The sequence below is a fragment of the Pogona vitticeps genome, chromosome 3 (genome assembly GCF_051106095.1).
Source record: "Pogona vitticeps strain Pit_001003342236 chromosome 3, PviZW2.1, whole genome shotgun sequence".
Lineage (NCBI taxonomy): Eukaryota > Metazoa > Chordata > Lepidosauria > Squamata > Agamidae > Pogona > Pogona vitticeps.
This window is the reverse complement of record NC_135785.1, coordinates 14,048,110-14,071,253: the sequence shown is the minus strand read 5'-3', so window position 1 is coordinate 14,071,253 and position 23,144 is coordinate 14,048,110. Positions and strand designations below refer to the sequence as shown.

The following is a 23,144-nucleotide window of genomic DNA, read 5'->3' as shown; positions in this document are numbered from 1 at the left end:
TGCTCCCTTTCAAGTGAGACGCAGAAACCCAAACATCCAGCTGGATCCAAGCACATATAAGATCAGAGATGGTGTGTGTGTTTTTGTGTACGTGTGTGTAATTAGGTGGTTAAAAGCTTCCTTTTTCAATAAACACTAGCGGGGGAGGGGGGAGGGAAGGCTTGTGAAAAGCAAGGTGGCAGTTTAATGGCTTACTGCTGGAGTTCACTGCCAAATTGTGTATTTATTTTGTTTTAAACATGACCTAGTGAGCATTAGGGAGCCCAGAGAAGTTGGAAAAATGGAGCTTGGAAGCCATACGCATCTTATGGGCCACATTTTGCCCAGCTCGTGTATAAATAATACCAACCTGATAGTTTCAAATGAAAACAACCAACCATTATGTGAATATAATGCTGGGGACATGCCACTTTACTTCCTGCTTCAAGTGTCAGGAATGCCTGGGGCGTTTCTGTTCATTTACTTGACACCCTTTGATCAACTCTCCTCAGAAGATAGCTCAGGGGTTTTAAGTACCTTACTGTGGAGCCAGAGGTTGGGAGTCAGATTCCCCACTGTGTCTCCTTAACAGGGGCTGGACTTGATGACCCTTAGGGTCCCTTCCAGCACTGTAGTTCTAAGGTTAATATTATTATTATAAATTTCGGAGCCCTCTAAATATCGGCACCCTAGGGTAAAACCAGAATGTTGCACATTTCCAAACTATGGCTGCACATTAAATATAGGCAAAATCAAAAACCAATTAAAATGTCGAGACATCAGACTCTTTTTGACTAGAACCAATCAGAGTTTGAGATGCGTGTAGAAACTTTTCCTTGACTTCAGTTGTCGTCCAGAGGGTTTGTGCCCTAGATGTGGGTGGGTTTGGTGTTGTTCCAGTGCAACCCTTCTAAAAGTGAAGAATTTGCCAGGTGTACGCTGCTGCCGAGGGGACTCTCAAGTGTATTCATAATGCTTTTTCATTCTTTGGGGAGGCTCTTTTTTATGCCACCTGACAAATACTTCATAAAAATTAATCACCACCAAATGTGATCAAATGTGTTCTACAGCCACCATCATCAGAATAAATGTCCACAGTTCACACAAGTCAGTTGCCATTGCTTTCAGAGTAGGGGTGGACAAAATGCAGCCCATCTCTCTCTCTCTCTCTGTCTCTCTCTCTCTCTCTCTCTCTCTCTCTGTGTGTGTCTTTCTTTCTCTCTTTCTCTCTCTCTGCACTCTCTGAACCCTGCCCCTAATCTCTACCTAAGTCTTCCCACTGCCAAAGCATTGCAGACCAGAGATTGTGCTCCCACCGAAGACCTTCCCTCACTTCACTTCTGGGCTGGTTGTGGGCATACACGGGCACTTTGTAAATCTGCCACGTAAGTAACAGAGGGAAAGTAAAATCCATGCCAACTCTCTCTTTGCCCCATTAGTGACGCTGTCCTGACCTAGACAAAGGTGCTACAATCCCAAAATGATTAACTGACCAAACTTTTTTGTTTTGTTAAGCAAGGTAGGGAAGGAACCAACAAAGCCATTTATTCTACATATGTCCTATACCAAAAAATGACTAAGAGTACCTCTCCCCACATACACCTACACCTGCTATGCTGTCTTCACTCTACTTTGCTTCTCTTTTTGCTGCTTTTGATAACCAAAGTCAAATGATGATATAGCCGGTGAAACAACAGAAGCAACAAATGTGGATGGGGTGAGAGAGGCAGAATTTTTCTTGTTATCTACTCTAGGATGATCTTTCAGTAGCTGTTCCGAAGGCAGGAAAATGTCAAGTTTTTTTTTAAAAGGACTGTCTTTGGTGAACCGCGGGGGAGGAATACCATCTGACAGGACTTGTCAACTTCTACTGCACTAGATAATTAAGCAAGCCTTGAGATCGTCAGTTAGCTTTGCTCTTTGAATCATTATTGAGGGCGGGGGGAGAAAAAGAAAGAAAGATCAAGGGTTAAGGAGGCTTTAAATAAAATGTTTTAAATAAAAGGAGAAGAGAAAGTCTAACAACTAAGGCAAACATCTGACACTGTACCAATGTGGTATTAGAGGCAATCATGGATTGCCTCTCATTTGAAACCAGACCAGTGGATGGTAGACCTTCATGCAGGTTATTTGACGTACACGGGTCTGGCATAAAACCATCCATGAGCATTATCTATTCCAACAAAGCATGCCCACATCTTTCAGTGGTAACAGAGGCATCATAGTATGGTGAAACCCAAATGTTGGCAAACAATCGCTGGGCTTCTAAGTAGAGGGTATCCTAATGGTCCAAATGTCAGTATGAGTTTATCACATTTGGAGGAGTCAAAGAGTAATCTTGGTCTGATGCAGCAGGGCATGTCTTTTGGGCTTAATTTTTTCAGAGCCCAGTGGAGCAAATTGGTTAGCCCTACCCCATTCTCCATAGGCAGAACATCTGTGGGCATTCAGTTCTTACTGTGACATATTTCCAGTCTTTTTTGATGGTTCAAGTGCAGAACAACCTGTACTGGATTGCTGAACGGATGGTGGTTAGAGATGGGCATGAACTGGAGGTTCCTCGGACTAGAACCACAGATGGCTCCTTCCCCTACCCCCCCCCCACCAGCTGGATCCTCCACTCGCTAGTGTGCTGCTGTCTTCCTCCTCTTTGGGTGTCTGACCAGTCCCAGCAAGAGTTTGTGCTTCCCTCCTCCGCCTCCTCCAGCAGCTGCCCACTCCTATGAGGAGGCAGGGCAGGGATTCCTGCAGTGATGCCTTTGAGTTTGTACGCATCTCTAATGGTGGTGTGTACATAGGGCCACCATCCTTTTTTTTAGCACAGAACATTATTTCTATTATTGATGAAACAGTAGGAAAAAAATGAAAGAAATCACATTTGGATTCAGAGTTTCTGTGGATCCATGCCTTTACAGTAGACCTGATGATTATGCTGTTTTCATAAAGGAGGGCAGTGTGTGTTTGGTGGGGAGAAGGGAGTAACATATTTGCACAGGATGGCTTCCTGATAGAGATTTATCTTTCTAAATGGTGAGGCTGTGGATTAATTGAGGTGCTTTGTGTAAATGTCAGTTACTGGCTTCTTGATGGATCAGGCTGTGTACTTTTTTGTGTTGGAAGAGAGTTAAGATATTGCTTATCATCCGTCTTGTGTATCTTTCCCTGGGAAAAAAAAATGTATGAGGCTGATATTGCAAAAAGAGCTGCAGCTTCTGGCACCAGAGGAGCTTGACAAGATGGGAATGAATACACAGTATATTTACGGTCTCTTTTCCCATTCCAACATGCTGTCACTTTCCTGCTAAATAAGTATCAGCTCATTTGCAATATGTATGCATGAAAACTCCCCACTGTTATTTCTTCAACAATTAGACTTGAGGACAAGCTAAACTGAAGACGTCAATTCAAACATGGATGGAGTGAAAGGGGGGGGGGGAAATAATAATTTTAAACACAAAGATAACTAGTAGTTGAAAAAGCAGGCAAACAATCACATGAGTATATTTCACTCTGAGTTGACAGTTTTTGATGAAATCTCTGCCCATAAGGCACTTTTCTAGAAAAACAATAGCTTTATGGCTGAACAAAAATGTTTTCAGCAACATCTTGTCCTGCTTTAGTCAAACAGAAATCCATGTGAATAAATGTCCTTTAATAGCAGTGATGGGACCTGGAAACCTATAGTGGTCATATACAAGTATCAGGCATGGTTAAAGTGTAGTGAGTTGACACATATGTTTTTATTGCATGTGTGAAATGGGTTACCACAGCTGAAATACCTTGGGAGAAATTATCAGCTTACATCCCCTCACATCAGTCATAATGTTTTCAAATGGATTTAATTCACACATTCATTTAAGAGCCATCAAGAATTGAAAAATCACCTGGTAGTGACATGAGTGTAAACCAGTCTATCAGAACTGCTACTCTGAATACAGGTTGTGGCAGGGTACCACATCTTAGCTTTCAATTATAACTCCCATAATAAATTTATGGGCATATGGGACTTGTATTCAAAACACTTGTAAGTCACCGTGTTACTTACACGTAGTGTATGCAAAAAAACATAACATTGGATTAATCCAACTGCAAGTCCCAACTAGAATATAAACTTGCTGAATCAGTGAGACTTCCAGAACTATGGATTACCATTCAACAGTTAATTCGAAGGTCAAAATCCTTTAGGGATTTTAGATGTGTACAAGAAAAATAATAGAAGTGATCTCAGCTACTTGCAGCTAAATAACAAGCTTCCAAGCATGTGCCAGGCACTGAATATGTAGTTATTCAATTCAATTTAAATATTCAATAGGTGTGTGACCTGGTACCTAGTGAGCTGTGGCAGCTTCTGGGATTCGTCTTGTTTAAAAACTCAGTAGGATTTTGGCCAATAGGGTACATTTTGATCTACTCTAGTTGGGAACAATAGTTGTATATAAACCATTATTTGTTTTGTAAACTAATGTTATCATAGCATCATCCCAGATGGATGTGCTACAGAATACATCCTTGATTAAAAGATCCAGTGTCACCTAGAACTTAGACTGACCATTGGGTTGTTCTGCAGAGGGCATAGGATAGCTCTTTTTTTTAACAAAAAATGCAGTAATAATAAGAATAAGGAGATAGGAATGAAAATTATCATTTTTCCATCCTTCACGCTATTACACTATTCTGTTTTTTTCTGCAAGAACTGATGGAGATTAATTTGTAATCTCAAATTATTCTTCAGATTTGCAAGGGAGACAATCATTCATTCATTCATTCATTCATTCATTCATTCATTCATTCATTCATTCATTCATTCATTCATTCATTCATTCATTTTTGCTGCTTATGTCCTGCATTTCTCCCCAAGAGGACCCAAGGCAGCTTCTAATATGAAAATAGATCATGAGTAGAGATGCACAGGCGGACATAATGAGGGTCCAGCTCCATAGGGCCGGACAGTCTACTCACCCATCTGCCACTGCCACGACCTCCGCAATCCTTCCAATGGCTCCGAAGATCATGATAGGCGAGCCACTCTTTGACCTGGCAGAGAGGCTTGTCATCCCACCTTCTGCCAGGAGTGGCAAGTCGATCGCGATCTCTGAAACCATTGGAAGGATTGCAGAGGTTGCGGCAGCGGTGGATTGGTGACCCTAATTATGTCCAACTGTGTGTGGGTATTTGTATTTGTATACAAATACCCCCTCTCTACTCATGAGCAAAATCCTGTTGGTATAATTTTTTTTGAGGGGGGGATAGTTCAGATTGGAAGCCAGAAACATTCAATTTAAACTCAAAGAAAGATTCTTATCCTCCTCTTTGATTCCAAGGCTCCCGAGAGCTCACTGTTGTCCGGGGGAAGACTTTGGGAGCCCCAGAATGGGGAAGGGAAAAGCCTTTAACAGCAAAAAGGAAAAAAAACAGCTGGGTCATCAGTGACAGCCCTGATCCCAGTGGTGGTGATTGGCTGATGATTTTTTACCATTAGGAAGCCCTGGGGAGCCTCAGAACCTGAAAGAGGGAGAACAGAAAACTTCCCATGAGTTTAAATTAAATGTTTCTACTGCCCAATCCTTGTTACGCCAGTTCAAAGTTATGTAACAGGAAACAGACAATATAGCAGACAATGTCATGCAAAAGAAAACAACAGAGCAAAAAAGCAAAGCAGGCAGAGATTACTGTTTGTTTCATGGCTACTTGCCCATTTTAAGCCTTAAAAGAGTTTTTTGCACCTTAAAAATCAACCTGTTCTTCTGTCCTAATTCTGTATACTTGTAGAGACCTTAGCAAGGGAAAAAAAAAACACGCTTTATCTCATTCTTGACTGGAGGCAAAGAATTTGAATGGCTGCCAAATTCCATGCCAAGGTGTCTCATAGAGGAATTTAGATATATTTTTTCACTTTCCTAAAGAAGGGTGCCATTTCAATATGTTTCTGCATTCTGGCTATATCAAAGCTCAAAGCTGTCTATTTTTTTTCATCATTTAGATGAGAGTGTTCCACAAATGTCCATCTTCCTTCCAACTAGTGTTTGCTTGTTCTTGTTGTCAAGACTCGTCCTACCATGAGTCAGAGCAAGGCAATTAAACCAGCCTCAGATGCTGGGAGTTAGTAGCCAATGATCAACTGTTGTTCCAGCACCATGGATAGAGACTGTCCTGTCACCTCATAGCAAGAGGATTTCAGGGGCATTGACTCTGACATTCAATAATAAAATAATAATCAAGAACTGAGTAATTAAGCAGCAAGGAAAAGAACATTGGTTGAAAGTGAATTTGTCTATGGGGATTCAGCAAACCAGCAGAGTTTATTGCATTCCTGGTACCAATTCAGCTAAAGTAGTGATTTTGCCTTGAATCCAGCTAGCAATTCCAATCTAAGTTCTTGTTGTTTAGACCTTTAGTCATGTCTGACTCTTCATGACCCCATGGACCAGAGCATGCCAGGCCCTCCTGTCTTCCACTGCCTCCCGGAGTTGGGTCAAATTCATATTGATCGTTTCGATGACACTGTCCAACATCTCGTCCTCTGTCAGCCCCTTCTGCTCTTGCCTTCACACTTTCCCAACATCAGGGTCTTTTCCAGGGAGTCTTCTCTTTTCATGAGATGGCCAAAGTATTGGAACCTCAGCTTCAGGATCTGTCCTTCCAGTGAGCACACAAGGTTGATTTCCTGCAAAATGGATAGGTTTGTTCTCCTTGCAGTCCAGCGGACTCTTGAGAGTCTCCTCCAGCACCACAATTCAAAGAATCAGTTCTTTGGCGGTCAGCCTTCTTTATGGTCCAGCTCTCACTTCCATACATTGCTACTGGAAAAACCATAACTTTGACTATGTGGACCTTTGTCAGCAAGGTGATGTCTCTACTTTTTAAGATGCTGTCTAGGTTTGTCATCGCTTTCTTCCCAAGAAGCAGGCATCTTTTAATTTCGGGGCTGCTGTCACCATCTGCAGTGATCATGGAGCCCAAGAAGGTAAACTCTGTCACTTTCTCCATATCTTCCTCTTCTATTTGCCAGGAGCTGATGGGACCAGTGGCCATGATCTTAGGGGGGGGGGTTGTTGTTGTTTTCTTTTTGCTGTTGAGCTTCAGACAATTTTGCACTCTCCTCTTTCACCCTCATTTTAGTTCACTGACACCCAGGATGTCAGTGTTGATTCTTGCCATGTCCTGTTTGACCACATTCAGCTTACCAACGTTCATGAATCTAACATTCCAGGTTCCTATGCAGTATTTTTCTTTGTAGCATCGGACCTTCCTTTCACTTCCAGGTGCGTCCGCAGCTGAGTGTTCTTTCGGCTTTGGCCCAAACACTTCATTAACTCTGGAGCTACTTGTACTTGTCCTCTGCTCTTCCCCAGTAGCATGTTGGACGCCTTCCGACCTGAGGGGTCATCTTCCAGATCATATCTTTTATCCTTTTGTTTCTATTCATGGTGTTTTCTTGGCAAAGATACTGGAGTGGCTTGCCATTTCCTCCTCCAGGTGGATCACATTTAGTCAGAACTCTCCACTATCACCTGTCCATCTTGGGTGTCCCTGCACGGCATAGCCCATAGCTTCTCTGAATTACTCAAGCCCCTTCACCATGACAAGGCAGCAATCCATGAAGGGGAATCTAAGTAGGCCCATTGAATCAATTGGATTTACAGAAATGTTGTATCACAATTTTGTGGTTGATTCAATGGTCTACTCTGGGATGACTAGCCACTGGGTAGAGACCTATGTATCACTGAAAAGAACGGCATATCTTGAACTATGACTACTATCTTTCGCTAGATTGGAATGAAGAGAATAAAACAAATAATTCTAAACTTCAAGAAAAATAAACTCTAAATCTGTAAGTCTGATTCCAAAGACTGAACATCCTGAACATGTTTTCTTTAAGGAAGTTTGGCTTAATGGGGGTTATGTTTCCTGGTTAAAAAACACACTCACTCACATACTTTTAGGATCAGATCCATAATTTTGCCAGTGAAACTTTCAAAGCACTTGTTTTCTAGATTACATGATTCCCAAGACTAATTAGAGACACTTAATACCTGCTGATTTGTTTTAATAAAAACTGAGGGCATGACATGCCTCTGGATTTTAATATTCTGTAAAGAAATTATGAAGTAAATAAGGAATGTGTTTTCTTTTCTTTAATTCAATCAAATATATTGTCAGTAAAGATTCAATAGCGTGCTCATTTAATTACAGAGGAGAAACCATGTTTCATTCTCTGGTGAAAGGCGTGATTTTAAAATTGTATTCCTCATTTTAAAATTGCTTCCCTCAATAAAGGATAAGCTTGTTTGTGGGAACTATTCCCATCTTATTTGTATGGGATGAGTTCCTTTTCATTATTTATTCTATAAATGCTTCCCACACCCAGGGGAAATGTGGATCTTCAAGTAGCAGCAATTGTGTTAATCAAACAACTTTGTGCGTTTTGGGACTGTCCAAGTTTTTGTCATTGCATTAAAGGGCACAGACGATGAAATCACTGGCTTGTAATGTACTAGTGATTGGATTAACTTGTCTATTTTGTGCAGTCTGTTTGAAGACTTATTGGAGATAAAGTGGAAAAGATTAAATCCAAAGGGTTGACCTTTGACTAGTTTTCCTCTTGAAAAGAGCTCACAAGTCTTTAACGTAAGCCTACTGCACTTGAAACGTGCACATATGCTTTATTTGGAATTAAAAGAGACCACAGATGGTGAATGTCATTTTCAGCTGTTTAAAATGGGGCTCTAGGCCTTGGACTATTTTGACTAGATAAGCACTTTGGGTCGCATTCAAAGTTGTATCTGGCTTCTTGTGTGATCTCTGGATTTCTCATGCAGCCTGTGCATTCTCACAGTTCATTACAAACTACACTTGAAGGGCCCAACATGCCCAGGAACAAATTTCTAGGAGGGCACAACAACAGCTGAGATGAAAGACAAAGCTTAGGTAACTGGTGACAACAACAAAAACAAACAAACAAAAAAACCCGGAAAACAATGGGCTACAATGGTGAACAACATCAAGATGATATAATGGCATTGAATCAAAAGAGAACCATGAAATGTAAATGTTTTAGCCAAAAATACTCACAACAGCTTTGCACACTTCCAACCTAAAAGGGTCCCCTAACAATGGCTGAAATCCGGCTGCTCAGTGTTAAGCCAAATCACAACTTCCAATCCTTTCCTCCCTAGGAAACAACCCAATCCTCCTGTGATGCTGAGAGGTGCACACAGACGCTAACTTTGTGTGTTTATGCACACGCCCAAAGCATTGCGGCCAGGCAGTTGGTTTACCAGGGAGGAACGGACCAAATGTTATGACTCCACTAGCTAATGCTGAGTCCATAAGTCCTGCTAAGTTCTCAAGTGATGAGCAGATTCCATACCGAAGGAAAGAGAATGGGAGCAGCAGCGAGAAAGAGGTAGGGAGTTAGGGCTTAGTGAGTATCAAGCCAAGCCCTGCACGATAACATGGTGTGTATGCACATGCCTTCACAACTGATGCCAAGAATCTAGGTTCCTTCAGCCCACAGGACCTTGTCTTCTTGCATACCAGAGTTGCGACAGGGACTCTGTCCCAGAACCTCTACAATGTACAAAAACTAGTGAACAAGAATTGATTGATTGATTGATTGATTGATTGATTGATTGATTGATTGATTGATTGATTGATTGATTGATTGATTGATTGATTGATTGATTGATTGATTGATTGAGCTTATATGCCACCCATTTAGACATAGTCTACTCTGGGTGGCTTACAAAACCCAGAATAAAAACAAATTAATATGAAAATAACAATTTCCAACATTTACAGAAAGCAGAGTATTTTAATTTTAGCCTTTGCTCCTTGTTGCATTATCTTCCTTTTAAAACAATCATTCTTTTTCAAGTTCCTACTGCAGTATTTTCACCCACTTGTAATGCACCGAGTTAAACACAAGGAATTCTCTAGATAGCAGACATCAAAGGATTCATTCTTCTTCTGCTCTATGGGGAGAGAACATCATTTTAATGCCCTGTTTGTTTTGTTGTTTCTTGCCAGAGAGTTGATACAATTGCATGGAAAAGAAGACAGAGACATTGCAATGAAGCTTCTGGTTGAGTGGACATCTTATGGCCTTGAAGATGTCCAGCTTGTAAATTACACAGTCCTACTTGACCTGCCAGGCTCTTCTCCAAATACAGTGACTCTGAAGAACAGTCGTGAATGCTTTTATCCTACTGGACAGCGATGTGACAAAGAAACACAAAAGCTTCATAGTCAAGACCTTCTGTACTCTTATGCTGCTTACTCTGCCAAAGGAACTCTCACGGTAATGTGACTATTTGTCTCTGTCATTTTGTTGGAAAAATTAACGAGGAAGAAACAGGTTCTATATAGGTTTAAGCCAGTGGGATGATGAAGCATATGTCAGGTTTTAAACAAGCTGAAGAGGTGTGAGTAAACGTATGACTGTATGACTCCATTTTGGGCATGCTCCATCTCAGTTATGCTCCCTATCTTTTTAAGTGGAGGCTGGGAAACATATATGCCCTGTTGCGGATACATGCAGAGAGAACAATCCATGTAGTTTTGAAATCTAGAATGATGTTCCCATATTTGTTGAGGCCCAAGGCTGTGAATCATTATACCTGAGAAAAGATTATTTTTAAGAGGTTGTGGGTGAGGAATGTGGGATGTGTTGGACGATCACTCTCATGGTTGGCTGTTCTGGCTTATGTCTGATGGGAGTTGTGGTTCAAGAAAATATGGGGTGATATAAGTACCTGACTCCAGCAATAAATGCCAGATTATAGTCTAGCTATTTGGCCTTTCCCTTGAAACGGAAGAAGTTGTGGATCAGTGGTAGAGGACATGCATGCAGGCAGATTCACCCAGAGGAACAAAAATAGCTGGTGTTGTGAAGAACCCCTGTGTAAGAGCTCCCAGCCTCCAATTTTTGGTTACTTTCTCCACCTGTGGTAGATCTCAACAGGACTGAGGGCAGCCTTCTCTCTTATTGGATATAAATGATGTTCTCAATCCCATTTCTCACCAGGAACAATGAGGTTTGTATTTGAACTCAGATTCCTCTTGTAGGAAACAATTTTTCAGTCAGCAGAGAGGAACCAATCTCCCCGTTTCTTAATTCCTTCCATTGTCACCTGACCTTTCCCTCACCAAACGCAAGGGGACATATATGGCTCTCATTCTTACAGCACCCCTCTGAAGTGGTAGGTCAGAGTGATTGGATCAAGAAAGTTCAGTTCCATGGTTCAATGGACAATCACTGTTGGATTTTAACTGTTGCACAGCATTGTTTCTGCTCTCTACTATTGCCTTCCTCAAGGTGAGGCATTATTTCTAGAAGAGCTGGCAGGTGGTTGGTAACCAATTTAATCTTGTGGGCATTTCTTAAATGTCTACTAGGTCAGTGGTCCCCAACCTTGGGCCTCTAGATGTTCTTGGACTTCAGCTCCCAGAAATCCTGACCAGCAGAGGTGGTGGTGAAGGCTTCTGGGAGTTGTAGTCCACTGTACTAGGTCATGGTCTGTGATTTCAGCTTGAGCGTTGTCCCATCCCACTATCATCTCCCCTATGGACTGTCAGGGCTTTTGGGATAATAGGCGTTATGGTTGAAGTTTGTAGGATAGATGTATTGTCCGTTTATGCAAAGGAGAACTAGACAGATGGTGAGGTTAAAATCTCTTTGTTTCAATTCTGTTGCATTGCTCTTAATCCAACTCACTCTTATTTGTTGTCCTTGTCTCGCAATGGGTTGTAAGACTTGCTTTCTGCCCTAACCACACTGAAATATGTACACCATTTGTGAGCATTTTACCGAATGTACGCATCTAACCTATTTTATCACATTTATACATCTTCAAGTGTGTTTGTGTGTGTGCATTCTTTACATTCATTTTTTAAATGTATTGATTTTTAAGGTGAGGCAAGCCCTTTTTCTTCCACAAGTCCTGGAGGGACAGAAATCTTCCTCTCTCTTTTTCAGACTCTCAAACCAAACAGAACTCTGCTCCATCCCTAGTTTAAAGGCCAGGTATACACAATGTAGGGGACGTGGTGGCGCTGTGGGTTAAACCGCAGAAGCCTGTGCTGCAAGTTCAGAAGACCAGCAGTCATAAGATCGAATCCACGTGACGGAATGAGCTCCCGTCGCTTGTCCCAACTCCTGCCAACCTAGCAGTTCGAAAGCATGCAAATGCAAGTAGATAAATAGGTACGAACTAGGTGGGAAGGAAATGGCGTTCTGTGTCTAATCATGCTGGCCACATGACCATGGAAACTGTCTACAGACAAATGCTGGCTCTGTGGCTTGGAGATGGGGATGAACACCGTGCCCTAGAGTCGGATATGACTGGACTAAATGTCAAGGGGAACCTTTACCTTACATACACAACTTAGACTTCTTCAAGCTGGCTGGCCAGGTTTTTCATTGCTCCCCAGGTATGGCAGTCCCAGCACTAACTACATGACTGCAAAACCTCTATGGGTTGAAATTCAGATCTCATAGTTTGTCCAGATTACGTTTTTTGGACTGCAGCACCCAGAGTCACCCGGTCAGCAAGACCAAAAAGAATCCAGGATTTGTAATCCAGAAAGTAACTTATCCAAGCTCTGATGGATTTTTCCATCCCCTTCCTCTATGACCGGGGCAGTTTCATGCCTGAACCCATGGAATTGCTGCCTTCACATCTAGTTGTACCTCCAAGAAAACAGCAGAAATAAAATGTCTCTTAAGCCCTCAGTAGACAACAAAGTTCAGAAATCACAAGAAGAAGGAGACGGGCAGATATGAAGGAACTGGAAGAGATCCTTCAGCATAAGGATGTATCACTGGAACGCAAGGCTCCAGTCATATTATGATATTTCCAATTTGTATGTAGAGAAGTGAAAGCTGGAGAGTGAAGAAAGCTGACAGGAAAAACAGGGTTTCCTAGGTATATGAGATATTTAAGGAATAGCTTTACCTGTGCCATGCTTCATGCTTCTGTGAGTTCCCACAATCACCCAGGGATTTGAAGCCAGGTCTCCTGGGTCCTAGCTCAACACTGTATCCACTCCATTTCACTCCATGCCACCCCACTCCACAGGTTCACATTAATTCATAACTTAGAACCTGGTAGCACATAACAAAAATAAACCTGAAATAACAGGGTAAGTTTGGTCAGGAGTCTGGTCTAGAGAGAAGTCCAAATAAAAAAAACCCATCAGAAGCATCAGTTTGTGTGAAGTATTAATTAGCTATAATGCAGCACTTCTCTTGCCATGATACATATGAAATTACTTCTCCCTTGTACACACATGACAAAAAAGATCCCTCTGGGGAACATACTGAGTACAGTGTACATACCTAGTGCAGAAATACTTTAGGAGACACCATAGATACTAAGAATGTTAAGACCATGGTGTTAATTCAGATGGGTAGAGAGGATGCTAATTGACGGGTGGAATGTGATCTTTTGAATCTGACATATATGCATATAATTTGTAATTCATCGTTCTGTTATGTGCTATATTGACACTTTGCATGGAGGCACACTGGCCATGAGCTTAATGTAGGGACGTTGGTGTTATGCATGGGACTTTTGTAATTTTCTTGGACTCAGGCACCAAAATTCCCAAGGAATTTCTCCAGCCGAAACTGTGGGAACTGCTGTAAAAAAATCACCAGTGAAAAATGAATCCTCTGTCATGCACTGTTATGTTATTGTGAAGAAGGATATGGATGGATTGGGTAATCTCCTTTGGAGCTGCGAGAGGCAAGAGGGCCAGTAGTTGTTTGAAAGGCACTCTATACAGAGCCCAATGGACACAGTCCCCTAATCCTTTGCAGCTCCCAGGGAACTGAAGTCCGACAAATACAAAAGTATCATGCCTAATATGTATGAGTGTACATTTGGCCTCAGTGTGCCTGCCTCCCTGTAGGGAAGGACACAAAAGCTTATCCCTTCCACCAACTATAGCATGATGGGAATAGTGCTCCGAATTTGCCTTAAGTATTTAATTCAGTTTAAAGTATGGTAGCTACCCTTTCAAAGATGAAACTACAACATATTTGTAACATAACTCACTTTTGAGCTGTTCTTGAAAATAGCTATCATTGGCTGCAACCCAGTAGTAAGTTACAACTAGAGTAGGTCCATGGGATTTTGCAAATCAGCACCTATATACATTCTGTTGATTCAACGGGCCTACTTTAGTTGTGACTTAATAAGTGAATGCAGCCATTGATTCATCCACGTTGCTGCTGTCTTCTTCTTTTCACTTCAACTGCAAGCAAAAAAGGAGAGAGAGAGCTATTAATGACTTTACGAAGTCTGGCTGCCAGACAAGCCAAGGGACTCCTCTGGTTCTGATAATGTTATTTGCAGAACAGCAGCACTCTGCTTCTTTGAAAAGCTGTCATGTCCATTTATCTTGTGACTATTTTTGTAGCCGGTTCCCCAGTTTGTGCTTTCTAGTAACCATCTGAGAAGCATTTCTGGTATATGAAAGCTTCTTTTGAAAACACACTTAGTGCAACTGATGGATGGCTCACTTTTGCTACCTCTCTGTAATTTATTATGTGTTGGAAAAGTGACACAGTTTACCCCGTTATAGTGACAAGTAGGGTCAGGGAATGATTTTGCAAAACACAACCCTGTTGGTAACAAAAATGTACACTTCAGTGTCTATGCAGAGGGCTGATCATATTTCAGGACAGTAGGAGAAAACAAACATTGGGAGTGTTATTTTTATGCCTAGCAAGCCAGGGACAAATTGCTATTTAATAGGCGTATTCTAGTCATTCGATATGTTTCACACTCAGTTTGGGAAAAGCATTATCTCTCTTTAAACATGTTGCTACATCCTGCTAAACTTTCTATAGCACATTTTTCAGGGTTATCTCTCATCACATTGCCAGAAATCCACCTTTGAAGAATGAGTTTATATACAATCAAAGTTGAGGGATGGACTACAACTCCCATCAGCCCCAGCCATGGTGAAAGATAAAAGCTGAGGAATCATATAATCTGTGCATCATTGCCCTGCTTTGAGCTAAAGCATGGTTATGCATGTATGTACTTCCAGGGTTAGAAGTGTGTTCAGGAAATAAATGCCAATATCTTATTAGTATTCTGAACTAAGAGTAGAGCCACCGAATTAATCAACATTCATGTAAATCCCATTAGATCAATGGGTCTACTCTAGTTGGGACAGTCAATAGAATACTGTCCCCTTTTTAAACCAACAAATCTAGAAAGGTAGCAACAATGTGTATAATGTACCAGAGTGTACAGGCAGAATTGATTTTTTATTAAATACTTCAGAATCATGAAAACTGGCCAAGAGTCAAAGGTTTGGCATGGATGCCATTCGAGATGGTCAGGGAAAAAAAAAAAACAGATTTAGCTGCCTGCAACTCCTTTTTATTTTGGCAAATACATGCTTACTTTTGCCAAAGTGGACGTTATATCATAAACAGTTAGTTGCAAGTGCTTGTCTTAGCCTGCAAAATAACTCACACACAAACTCTTTTTTTTAAAGCTTCAGAAGCTGAGAGGGATTTATTTATCTAAGGCTATATTGCATTTTTCTACATTTGGATCTGGTAATCCTCCAAGGAACAGTGAGACATACAAATGGATTTTCCTCTATATTGTCTCCATGTCCACCCAACGAAGCCATGAAGCCCTCTAGGCAAGTACTGTAATTGTGAATGGTTCAAGTTGGCCCATTCAGCTGTTACTGAATGCTCTGCCATGCTATGTGGCTCCCTGAATCACTGATAACCGCTGGGACAATTTACTAAGCAATACTGTTACAATTGGTGGTTTCAAGGGGCACTGACACCTGCATGCACATGATTACTGATATGGATGCAGTGCAGAAGTAACTATCATAAGAGATGGCCATCTAGTCAGCACCTATAGACATTTACCGTGATGGTTTTCTTGGCTGCATCTCCCTGGCCATTTGTCTATTTGTTATGTATTGTCAAGTCACATCTGACTCACAGTGATTTTCCAGTGATAATCTCAGTGGGTTTCTAGGACTAAGTGGCAATTCAAACCCAGGTCTCGTGAATCCTTGACCCTCACTCTATCCACGATACCATATTCAGGTAGTACATGGGATACCTGACCACATGGTGGTGCAGAAAACCAAGGAAAATAATGTTTCTTTCCCTTATACCTAAAGGCATATCACTGCTGCCCAATAGCAAAGTTTGAGTTTCAGTCTGCAGATTAAAAGTACAGTTGAATATTGGGTAAAAGCGAATCACCTTTAATGTTATTAATTAATCATGTGCCATGAAGGCAGTTATGATTTAGAATGACCCTCTCAGGATTCTTTATGTACCTAGAGCTCATAAGTGGTGTACTAGTGTCTCCTTTTGGCCATCTCATGAGAAGAGAAGACTCCCTGGAAAAGACCCTGATGTTAGGAAAGTGTGAGGGCAAGAGGAGAAGGGGATGACAGAAGACGAGAGGGTTGGAGAGGGTCATTGAAGCAACCAACATGAATTTGGCCAGCTCCGGGAGGCAGTAGAAGACAGGAGGACCTGGCGTGCTCTGATCCATGGGGTCACGAAGAGTCAGACATGACTAAACGACTAAACAACAACAACAAAAAGTGTCTCCTTTTGGGAGTGCTCTGGAACCATGCAGCTGGCCCAAAGCCACACAGTTGGTCATATACTCAAGGAAAATCTCAGTTGACACCTCTCCCACGAGGCCTTGGTGGCTGAGCGTGCTTGAGGGTCTTTTTCCCCCCCATTGCTGCTGCTCCAACAAGCTGCTAATGCGCATTTCAGGGGCTTGTCCATTTCATGAATAGTTTAATAGGCATACGATCACCCTACAGACCTTCACATGATGTGACAGGATTTGTTAAAGGCCTCAGGAAATTTATTTGTGTTTTGTTTAGTGGGTGACATCCAACAAATCTCATGCTTAGAGAAAAAAAAATGGATTGAGGGGAAATTGAAAAAGGGGAAAGGAAAAAGACAGTAAAATTAATATACAAATATATCTGAAGTATAATATAAATAGTGTCAAAAACATAAAGAATGGCCAAGACAATCCCCCCCTCCCAAAGCATGTGTTACTGGGTCTTATATCAGTTAGATAACAAATCCAGCCATTTTTCATCACAGTAAAAAGAGGGGCGGCTGCTGTCTTTTATCTTTTCATTTCATCTTTCCCTATCTGCATTAAAACAAAAAGGCACACATTGATTTACAGCCCTTCTCTCCCCTTCTCCCCTTCTATCTCTCAATCCTCAACATCTGTATCAATATCATCTATTAAAAGTGTGCAGAAGATGGGAAATGTTACTTTTTTGGAAGGAAACTCACAGATTACCCCAAACAGTCTGAGAATCAGCATTTCTGTCAATTATAAGTGCTGTGTTGAGACTCTGAAGACCTGGATCCAAATCTCCAGTTGGTCATGGTGCTCTCCAAGTGCCCTGTGCCAGTCACACTCTCTTACCTTGATCTACCTCACAGGGTTGTTCTGAGGACTAAGTAGGGGGCATGAATGCCATGTATGCTGCCTCCAGCGTACAGGAGAAAGGGTAGAATATGATATTTTTCATATTGATGTGATATTAGGCATCCTTCAGTCTCAAAAGACTATGGTATCATGCTCTATATGGAGGTCTTGGAACAGTGTCTGGTGTGGCAGAGGAGGCCAATTCAAGAGTGACCATCCCTTCCACACTGAAGACAAATACAGTCTGTCCCCTGTCCAGCTCCCTGATTTTGCTGCTTTCGGGACTTCCTCTTTGCCTCAGCCTGCTGGACAAGGGTCTCTTCAAAATGGGAGAGGCCGTGATGCAACACCTGCCTCCAGGTTGAACGCTCAGATGTCAGGGTTTCCCACCTGTTGAGTTCCATTCCTAAGGCCTTCAGATCCGGCTTGCAGATGTCCTTGTATCGCAGCCGTGGTCTCCCTCTGGGGCGATTTCCCTGCACTAATTCTCCATACAGGAGATCTTTTGGAATCCGACCATCAGCCATTCTTATGACGTGCCCAAGCCAACGTAGACGTCGCTGTTTCAGTAATGTATTCATGCTGAAAATTCCAGCTCATTCTAGGACTTCTCTGTTTGGAACTTTGTCCTGACAGGTGATACCAAAAATCCGTTGGAGGCAAGGCAAGGGGTCCAGGACTCACTGCAGTGGAGGAGTGTGCTCAGGACACAGGCTCTATAGACCTGGATCTTGGTATATGCCATCAGCTTTTTATTGAGCCATACTCTCTTTGTTGGTCTAGAGAACATGGTAGCTGCTTTCTCAGTGTGTTTATCCAGCTCGACATCTAGAGTGTGTGTTTCAGAGATAGTTGAGCCAAGGTACACAAAGTCATGAACAACCTCCAATTCTTGTGTGGAGATGGTAATAGAGGTAGAATATAAGTGAGCAATTAATCAATTGATCAGCCATTGCATTATGAAAGGGGTGAGGGCCAACGTGAAGGGTGTATTAATTTGTCCTTCTGACAATGTTGGCTATACTGTGCCATTTCAGAAGCACACTTGGTAATCTCCTAGAATATCGTTTACAATGTGATATACAGAAGGAAATCTCATGGAGTCTCATGTAGGATTGCCTATACATAACCTTTGTCTCTAAGGGTTTTGGCTCCAGAAGAACCAAGCTCTTCACTTGCTACTTGAAGGGAGATTGGGAAGCAAATAATGCTTGGCATGGAATATTAGAAATGGACTTTTAAGTTATTGTAGTTGAGCCAAGATGGAGAAAGCAACACATCTAGTAGAAATCAAATTAACCCCGATGGAACTGAAATAACAAGGGTGGAAGCAATCAGATAACTGACAAATATAGACATGTTCCAGCTATATTCATACAAAACTACAGAACCGTCCCCCAACACACAAATAACTGGACTAATTAATTCATTTTCTCTTCAAAGCTTTTATTTTTAAGATTCCAAGAAGACAGTTTATTCTTCTGAATGTAAAGCTGGATTTTACTTGAGATACTTAGGCTTTTCTACTGTATGGATTATATGTTACAGCATAAGCACCCAATTTGAGTGTAAGAAGCAAAGTGTTTGGTAGTTCTACAATTTTAGGTGTAAGAGGATTTATTGTTGCATATCTAAATCAAGCACACACATATCATCTTTCAGCAGCCGATAAAAGACTGTGTTCTTCATTGTTTTTCAAATAATGTTATTCCTCCCAGCAAACCCCACCCGCAAGGAAAGCATCTTATCTTGAAACAGTGATTCTGCTTTAGTATTCAGAATGCATGAATATCAGGATTATATCATTTTAACATCACTGGAAAGTGAAAGCATCACAGAAATCCACTCCATTCATTCTACTCGATTTGTTGCAGAGAACAATACTTGTGTTATTGAAGTATATTAGCGCAGTATGCTTCCTACCTTCAACGCATTATTGGCAGGATTAACACTGCTAACTGTATACATATTGTATGCTTTTTAGTGACTTGTGTAGACATCAACCAAGCTGGGAATCATGAAATCTGGCACCTAACACTATAAATATTTGCCCTTGTTTTCTAACACCTGCTGGAGCACTAAAAGATACATCAAGTGACTGCAAGACTGAATCTTACACTGCACCTTCAAGATGATCACATTTATTCTGGCATGTGCTTTCACAGACTAGGACCCACTTCATCAGAGGCAGGAAGTGTTATCCCCAGTTGGCAGGTGAAAACACTAATGTCAGAAAAGAATGCAGTGCAGGAAATACAGCTCTTGTCAGCATTCATAATAATAATGATAATCGTTAAAAACAAAACAAAACAAGAAAGGTCTGTGGCACCTTTTGAGCTGAACAGTTTTACTTCAGCATGGATTCAGGGTTTCCTGGATTGCGACCATCTCTCCTAATGGTGCCAAAATAGTGCTGGCTTTGTTTCAGTCTTGCTTTTATTTTTTGCCCATGCTGACACAAATTGACACAGCTGCCTCTCTGAAATCCCATCAGGATCTAGTCATAATTAGCCAAGAGGACTGAGCAAGGGCTGTCTGGCTGAGCTGACCTTGAGTCAAGCAAGATTGTGCTGAATCCAGGTCTTTTTCACCCTTGGAAGACTGGAAAGGACTCAGGTCTACCTGGACCCTGGCTGAACTTTGTGCTGATATTAGCTGAAATCCTGTTGCTGGGTGTAGTAATTCACAACTAGATTAGGCCCTTGAATCAGTGGAGTTTTGGAAAGTCATTTCTGTAAATTCCATCAATTCAATGGATCTACTTTTATTGAAGCCTACTATGCTAAGCAACAGGGTTTCCATAGTGGCAGATTATCTGGGCTGAGGGAGGGCTGCTGCAAACCAGTTCCTTCCCCCCTCTTTTTTTTATCCTTTTGCTGCTTGTGTCAGTTTTTCCAGCAGGGTTGAGATCAATCAGCACAAGGGAGTTGTGTCTGCACAAGGGCAAGGCTTGAACCCACTGAAAATGAAACAAAACAGAACACTGTTGTACTGTGTTGAGCTGATAAAGGTAAAGGTAAAGGTTCCCCTTGACAATTTTTGTCCAGTCGTGTTCGACTCTAGGGGGCGGTGCTCATCCCCGTTTCCAAGCCATAGAGCCAGTGTTTGTCCGAAGACAATCTTCCGTGGTCACATGGCCAGTGCGACTTAGACACTGAACGCTGTTACCTTCCCACCGAGGTGGTCCCTATTTATCTACTCGCATTTGCATGCTTTCGAACCGCTAGGTTGGCGGGAGCTGGGACAAGCAACGGGAGCTCACTCCGTCGCGTGGATTCGATCTTACGACTGCTTGTTCTTTTGACCCTGCAGCACAGGCTTCTGCAGTTTAGCCCGCAGCGCCAGCAAGTCCCATTGTTGAGCTGAAGACAACCTAATTTAGATTATAGTGTACACACGAGACATGTGAACATGCGGGCTATGCTACCAGGGGATTGCACAGTCAGTTGCACTAAAAATCATCTTAGAACCCCAGAGCTGTAAGTGACCCTCTGGATCATCAAGTCCAGCCCCTGTCAAGGAGGCATAGCATGGAATCGAACTCCCAACTTTTGACTCCACAGCTAAGTGCAGGGACAAAGTGGACTCTAGTCTACTAAAGCTCATGCCAGCCAGTGAGTGGGGGCAGAAATGTTAGTATTTAAGGTGCTGCATGAGTATTAGCTGCTTTGCCTGCAACAGCTGAATACGGCTTTCTTTCTGGCAATTGTTACAACTGAATACAGAGAATTGTTTAACAAAAGAGTAAATCAGAAAGATGCAGATGCTTGGTGAATAACCCATTATACAAAATCAGCCCCTATTTGTCCCTATGTATCAAAGAGAACCTGTGTTTTCTAATATCTTCCCAATCCTTGCTTGTCTTGCCTCTGTGTTGTAACAAAACCTCAACCTGTGATAACAATCCCTTGAAAATTTCTGCCTGTATTTTGCCCTGATCCTCATATTTTGGGTCATCTGACTTAAATGCTGGTAATGTGAATTGCTAGCATCATCTGGTGGTGGGGAGATAAACTTCTTCAAAAACTTGTGGTTTTTAATATTTTAGTGGTGTAATGGAGGTACAGCTCTTTCTCAGTTTGGGATCTTCTGTTTGAAGTCAAATTGACAAATTAGATTTATGGTTTTTTGTTGTTGTTGACAAACAAGCAACAAAAATAACAATCTCTTGCTGTGCACAGTACCTTTTAGCAAGTATGCCTACGCTGTAGAGCAGTAAAAATACAGTGTATGCAAAAGAAATACCCTTATTTGCAAGCACGTGTGAACACTATGAAGGCAGGTTTCACTACATACAAATATAATACCAAACCGGTGATTGTCACCACAAAATGTATGTGAATTGGCTGTCAGTAGATACCGTCTGTCTAATACTTCCCAAATGATTTAGAAAGGATAAGCATTTCAAAAGTCTGTTTCTGTTTCTACAGGCTGAAGTCTTTGATGTACAGTATGGGACTGCAGAAGACTTGCTCAGAATTCAAAACCTCACAATGGTGTCTGGAAAAATTGCACTGTTGAAGTTAGGACGTCTGCCTCTGCTATATAAGGTTAGTTACGGCATTAAAGTAAAATTTGCCTGGATGAATCGTTTCTCCTGTCCCTTGGTTTTTAAATTGCTGACATTGCAATAAGATCTAGCTGCACAATTTAATCTGCCGAGTCTGTATTAACTTGTTCCTTCCATCAACTGTCTGCTACAGTTTCTGGGTTTGGATAATACAGGTGTTCTGTTCAAAGAATTTTTGAAAACAGTTACTGATCAGATGCAGTTTGACTGCCCAGCTATTGCAGAAAGCAAGAGCAAGAGAGACACTGAGTGCATTTTAGTTGGATAATGAAGGAGACACAAAAATGTTGAGATTTGATTAATAAACAGGGATAGAATATGCATCTGGTCCCCAGTGCGGTGTGCAGTGGTTCCCAACCTTGGGCTTCCAGATATTCTTGGACTACAACTCCCAGAAGTCTTCACCACTACCTCTGCTGTCCAGGATTTCTGGGAGTTGAAGTCCAAGAACATCTGGAGGCCCAAGGTTGGGGACCGTGTAATGGACACACAGACTAGAATGATGGGACCAAAGTTAATAGAATCATAGAATAATGGAGTTGTAAGGAGCCTGTAAGGCTATAGAGTCCAACCCTCTGCTTAGTGCAGGAATCCAATTCAAAGTATATCTGACAGATGGTTGTTCAGATCCCTACTTGGCCATGGAAACTCACTGAGGGACTAAAACAGGTAAAGCCACTCCTTAAATATTTCACTTAACTTGAAGGCCCTATTAAGGTCACTATAAGTTGGTTCTGACTTGACAGCACACAACTAACTAACTAACATACATATGGAAGAAATGTTACGTGAGAGAATCCCAGGTTCTTCACTAGGAATGTAAAATAAAACTATAGGTTGAAATATTAGTGGTTTAAAGGTATTTAGATAACTTGGATATTGGAAGGACATGGTGGCGCTGTGGGCTAAACCGCAGAAGCCTGTGCTGCAGGGTCAGAAGATCCGGCAGTCGTAAGATCGAATCCACGCAACGGAATGAGCACCCGTTGCTTGTCCCAGCTCCTGCCAACCTAGCGGTTCGAAAGCATGCAAATGCGAGTAGATAAATAGGGACCACCTCGGTGGGAAGGTAAACAGCGTTCCGTGTCTAAATCACACTGGCCATGTGACCACGGAAAGATTGTCTT

General features: G+C 41.8%; 1 protein-coding gene across 2 annotated transcripts in view; it reads left to right on the top strand.

The window, feature by feature from the left end:
- Positions 1-23,144, top strand: part of NAALADL2 (N-acetylated alpha-linked acidic dipeptidase like 2) — a 988,342-nt gene that overhangs the window by 564,419 nt on the left and 400,779 nt on the right. For both annotated transcript variants that reach the window (XM_078389637.1, XM_072996217.2), the window contains 2 exons: positions 10,009-10,279; positions 21,878-21,997. In XM_078389637.1, the coding sequence (XP_078245763.1) occupies positions 10,009-10,279; positions 21,878-21,997 (391 nt within the window). The remainder of the gene's footprint in view (positions 1-10,008; positions 10,280-21,877; positions 21,998-23,144) is intronic.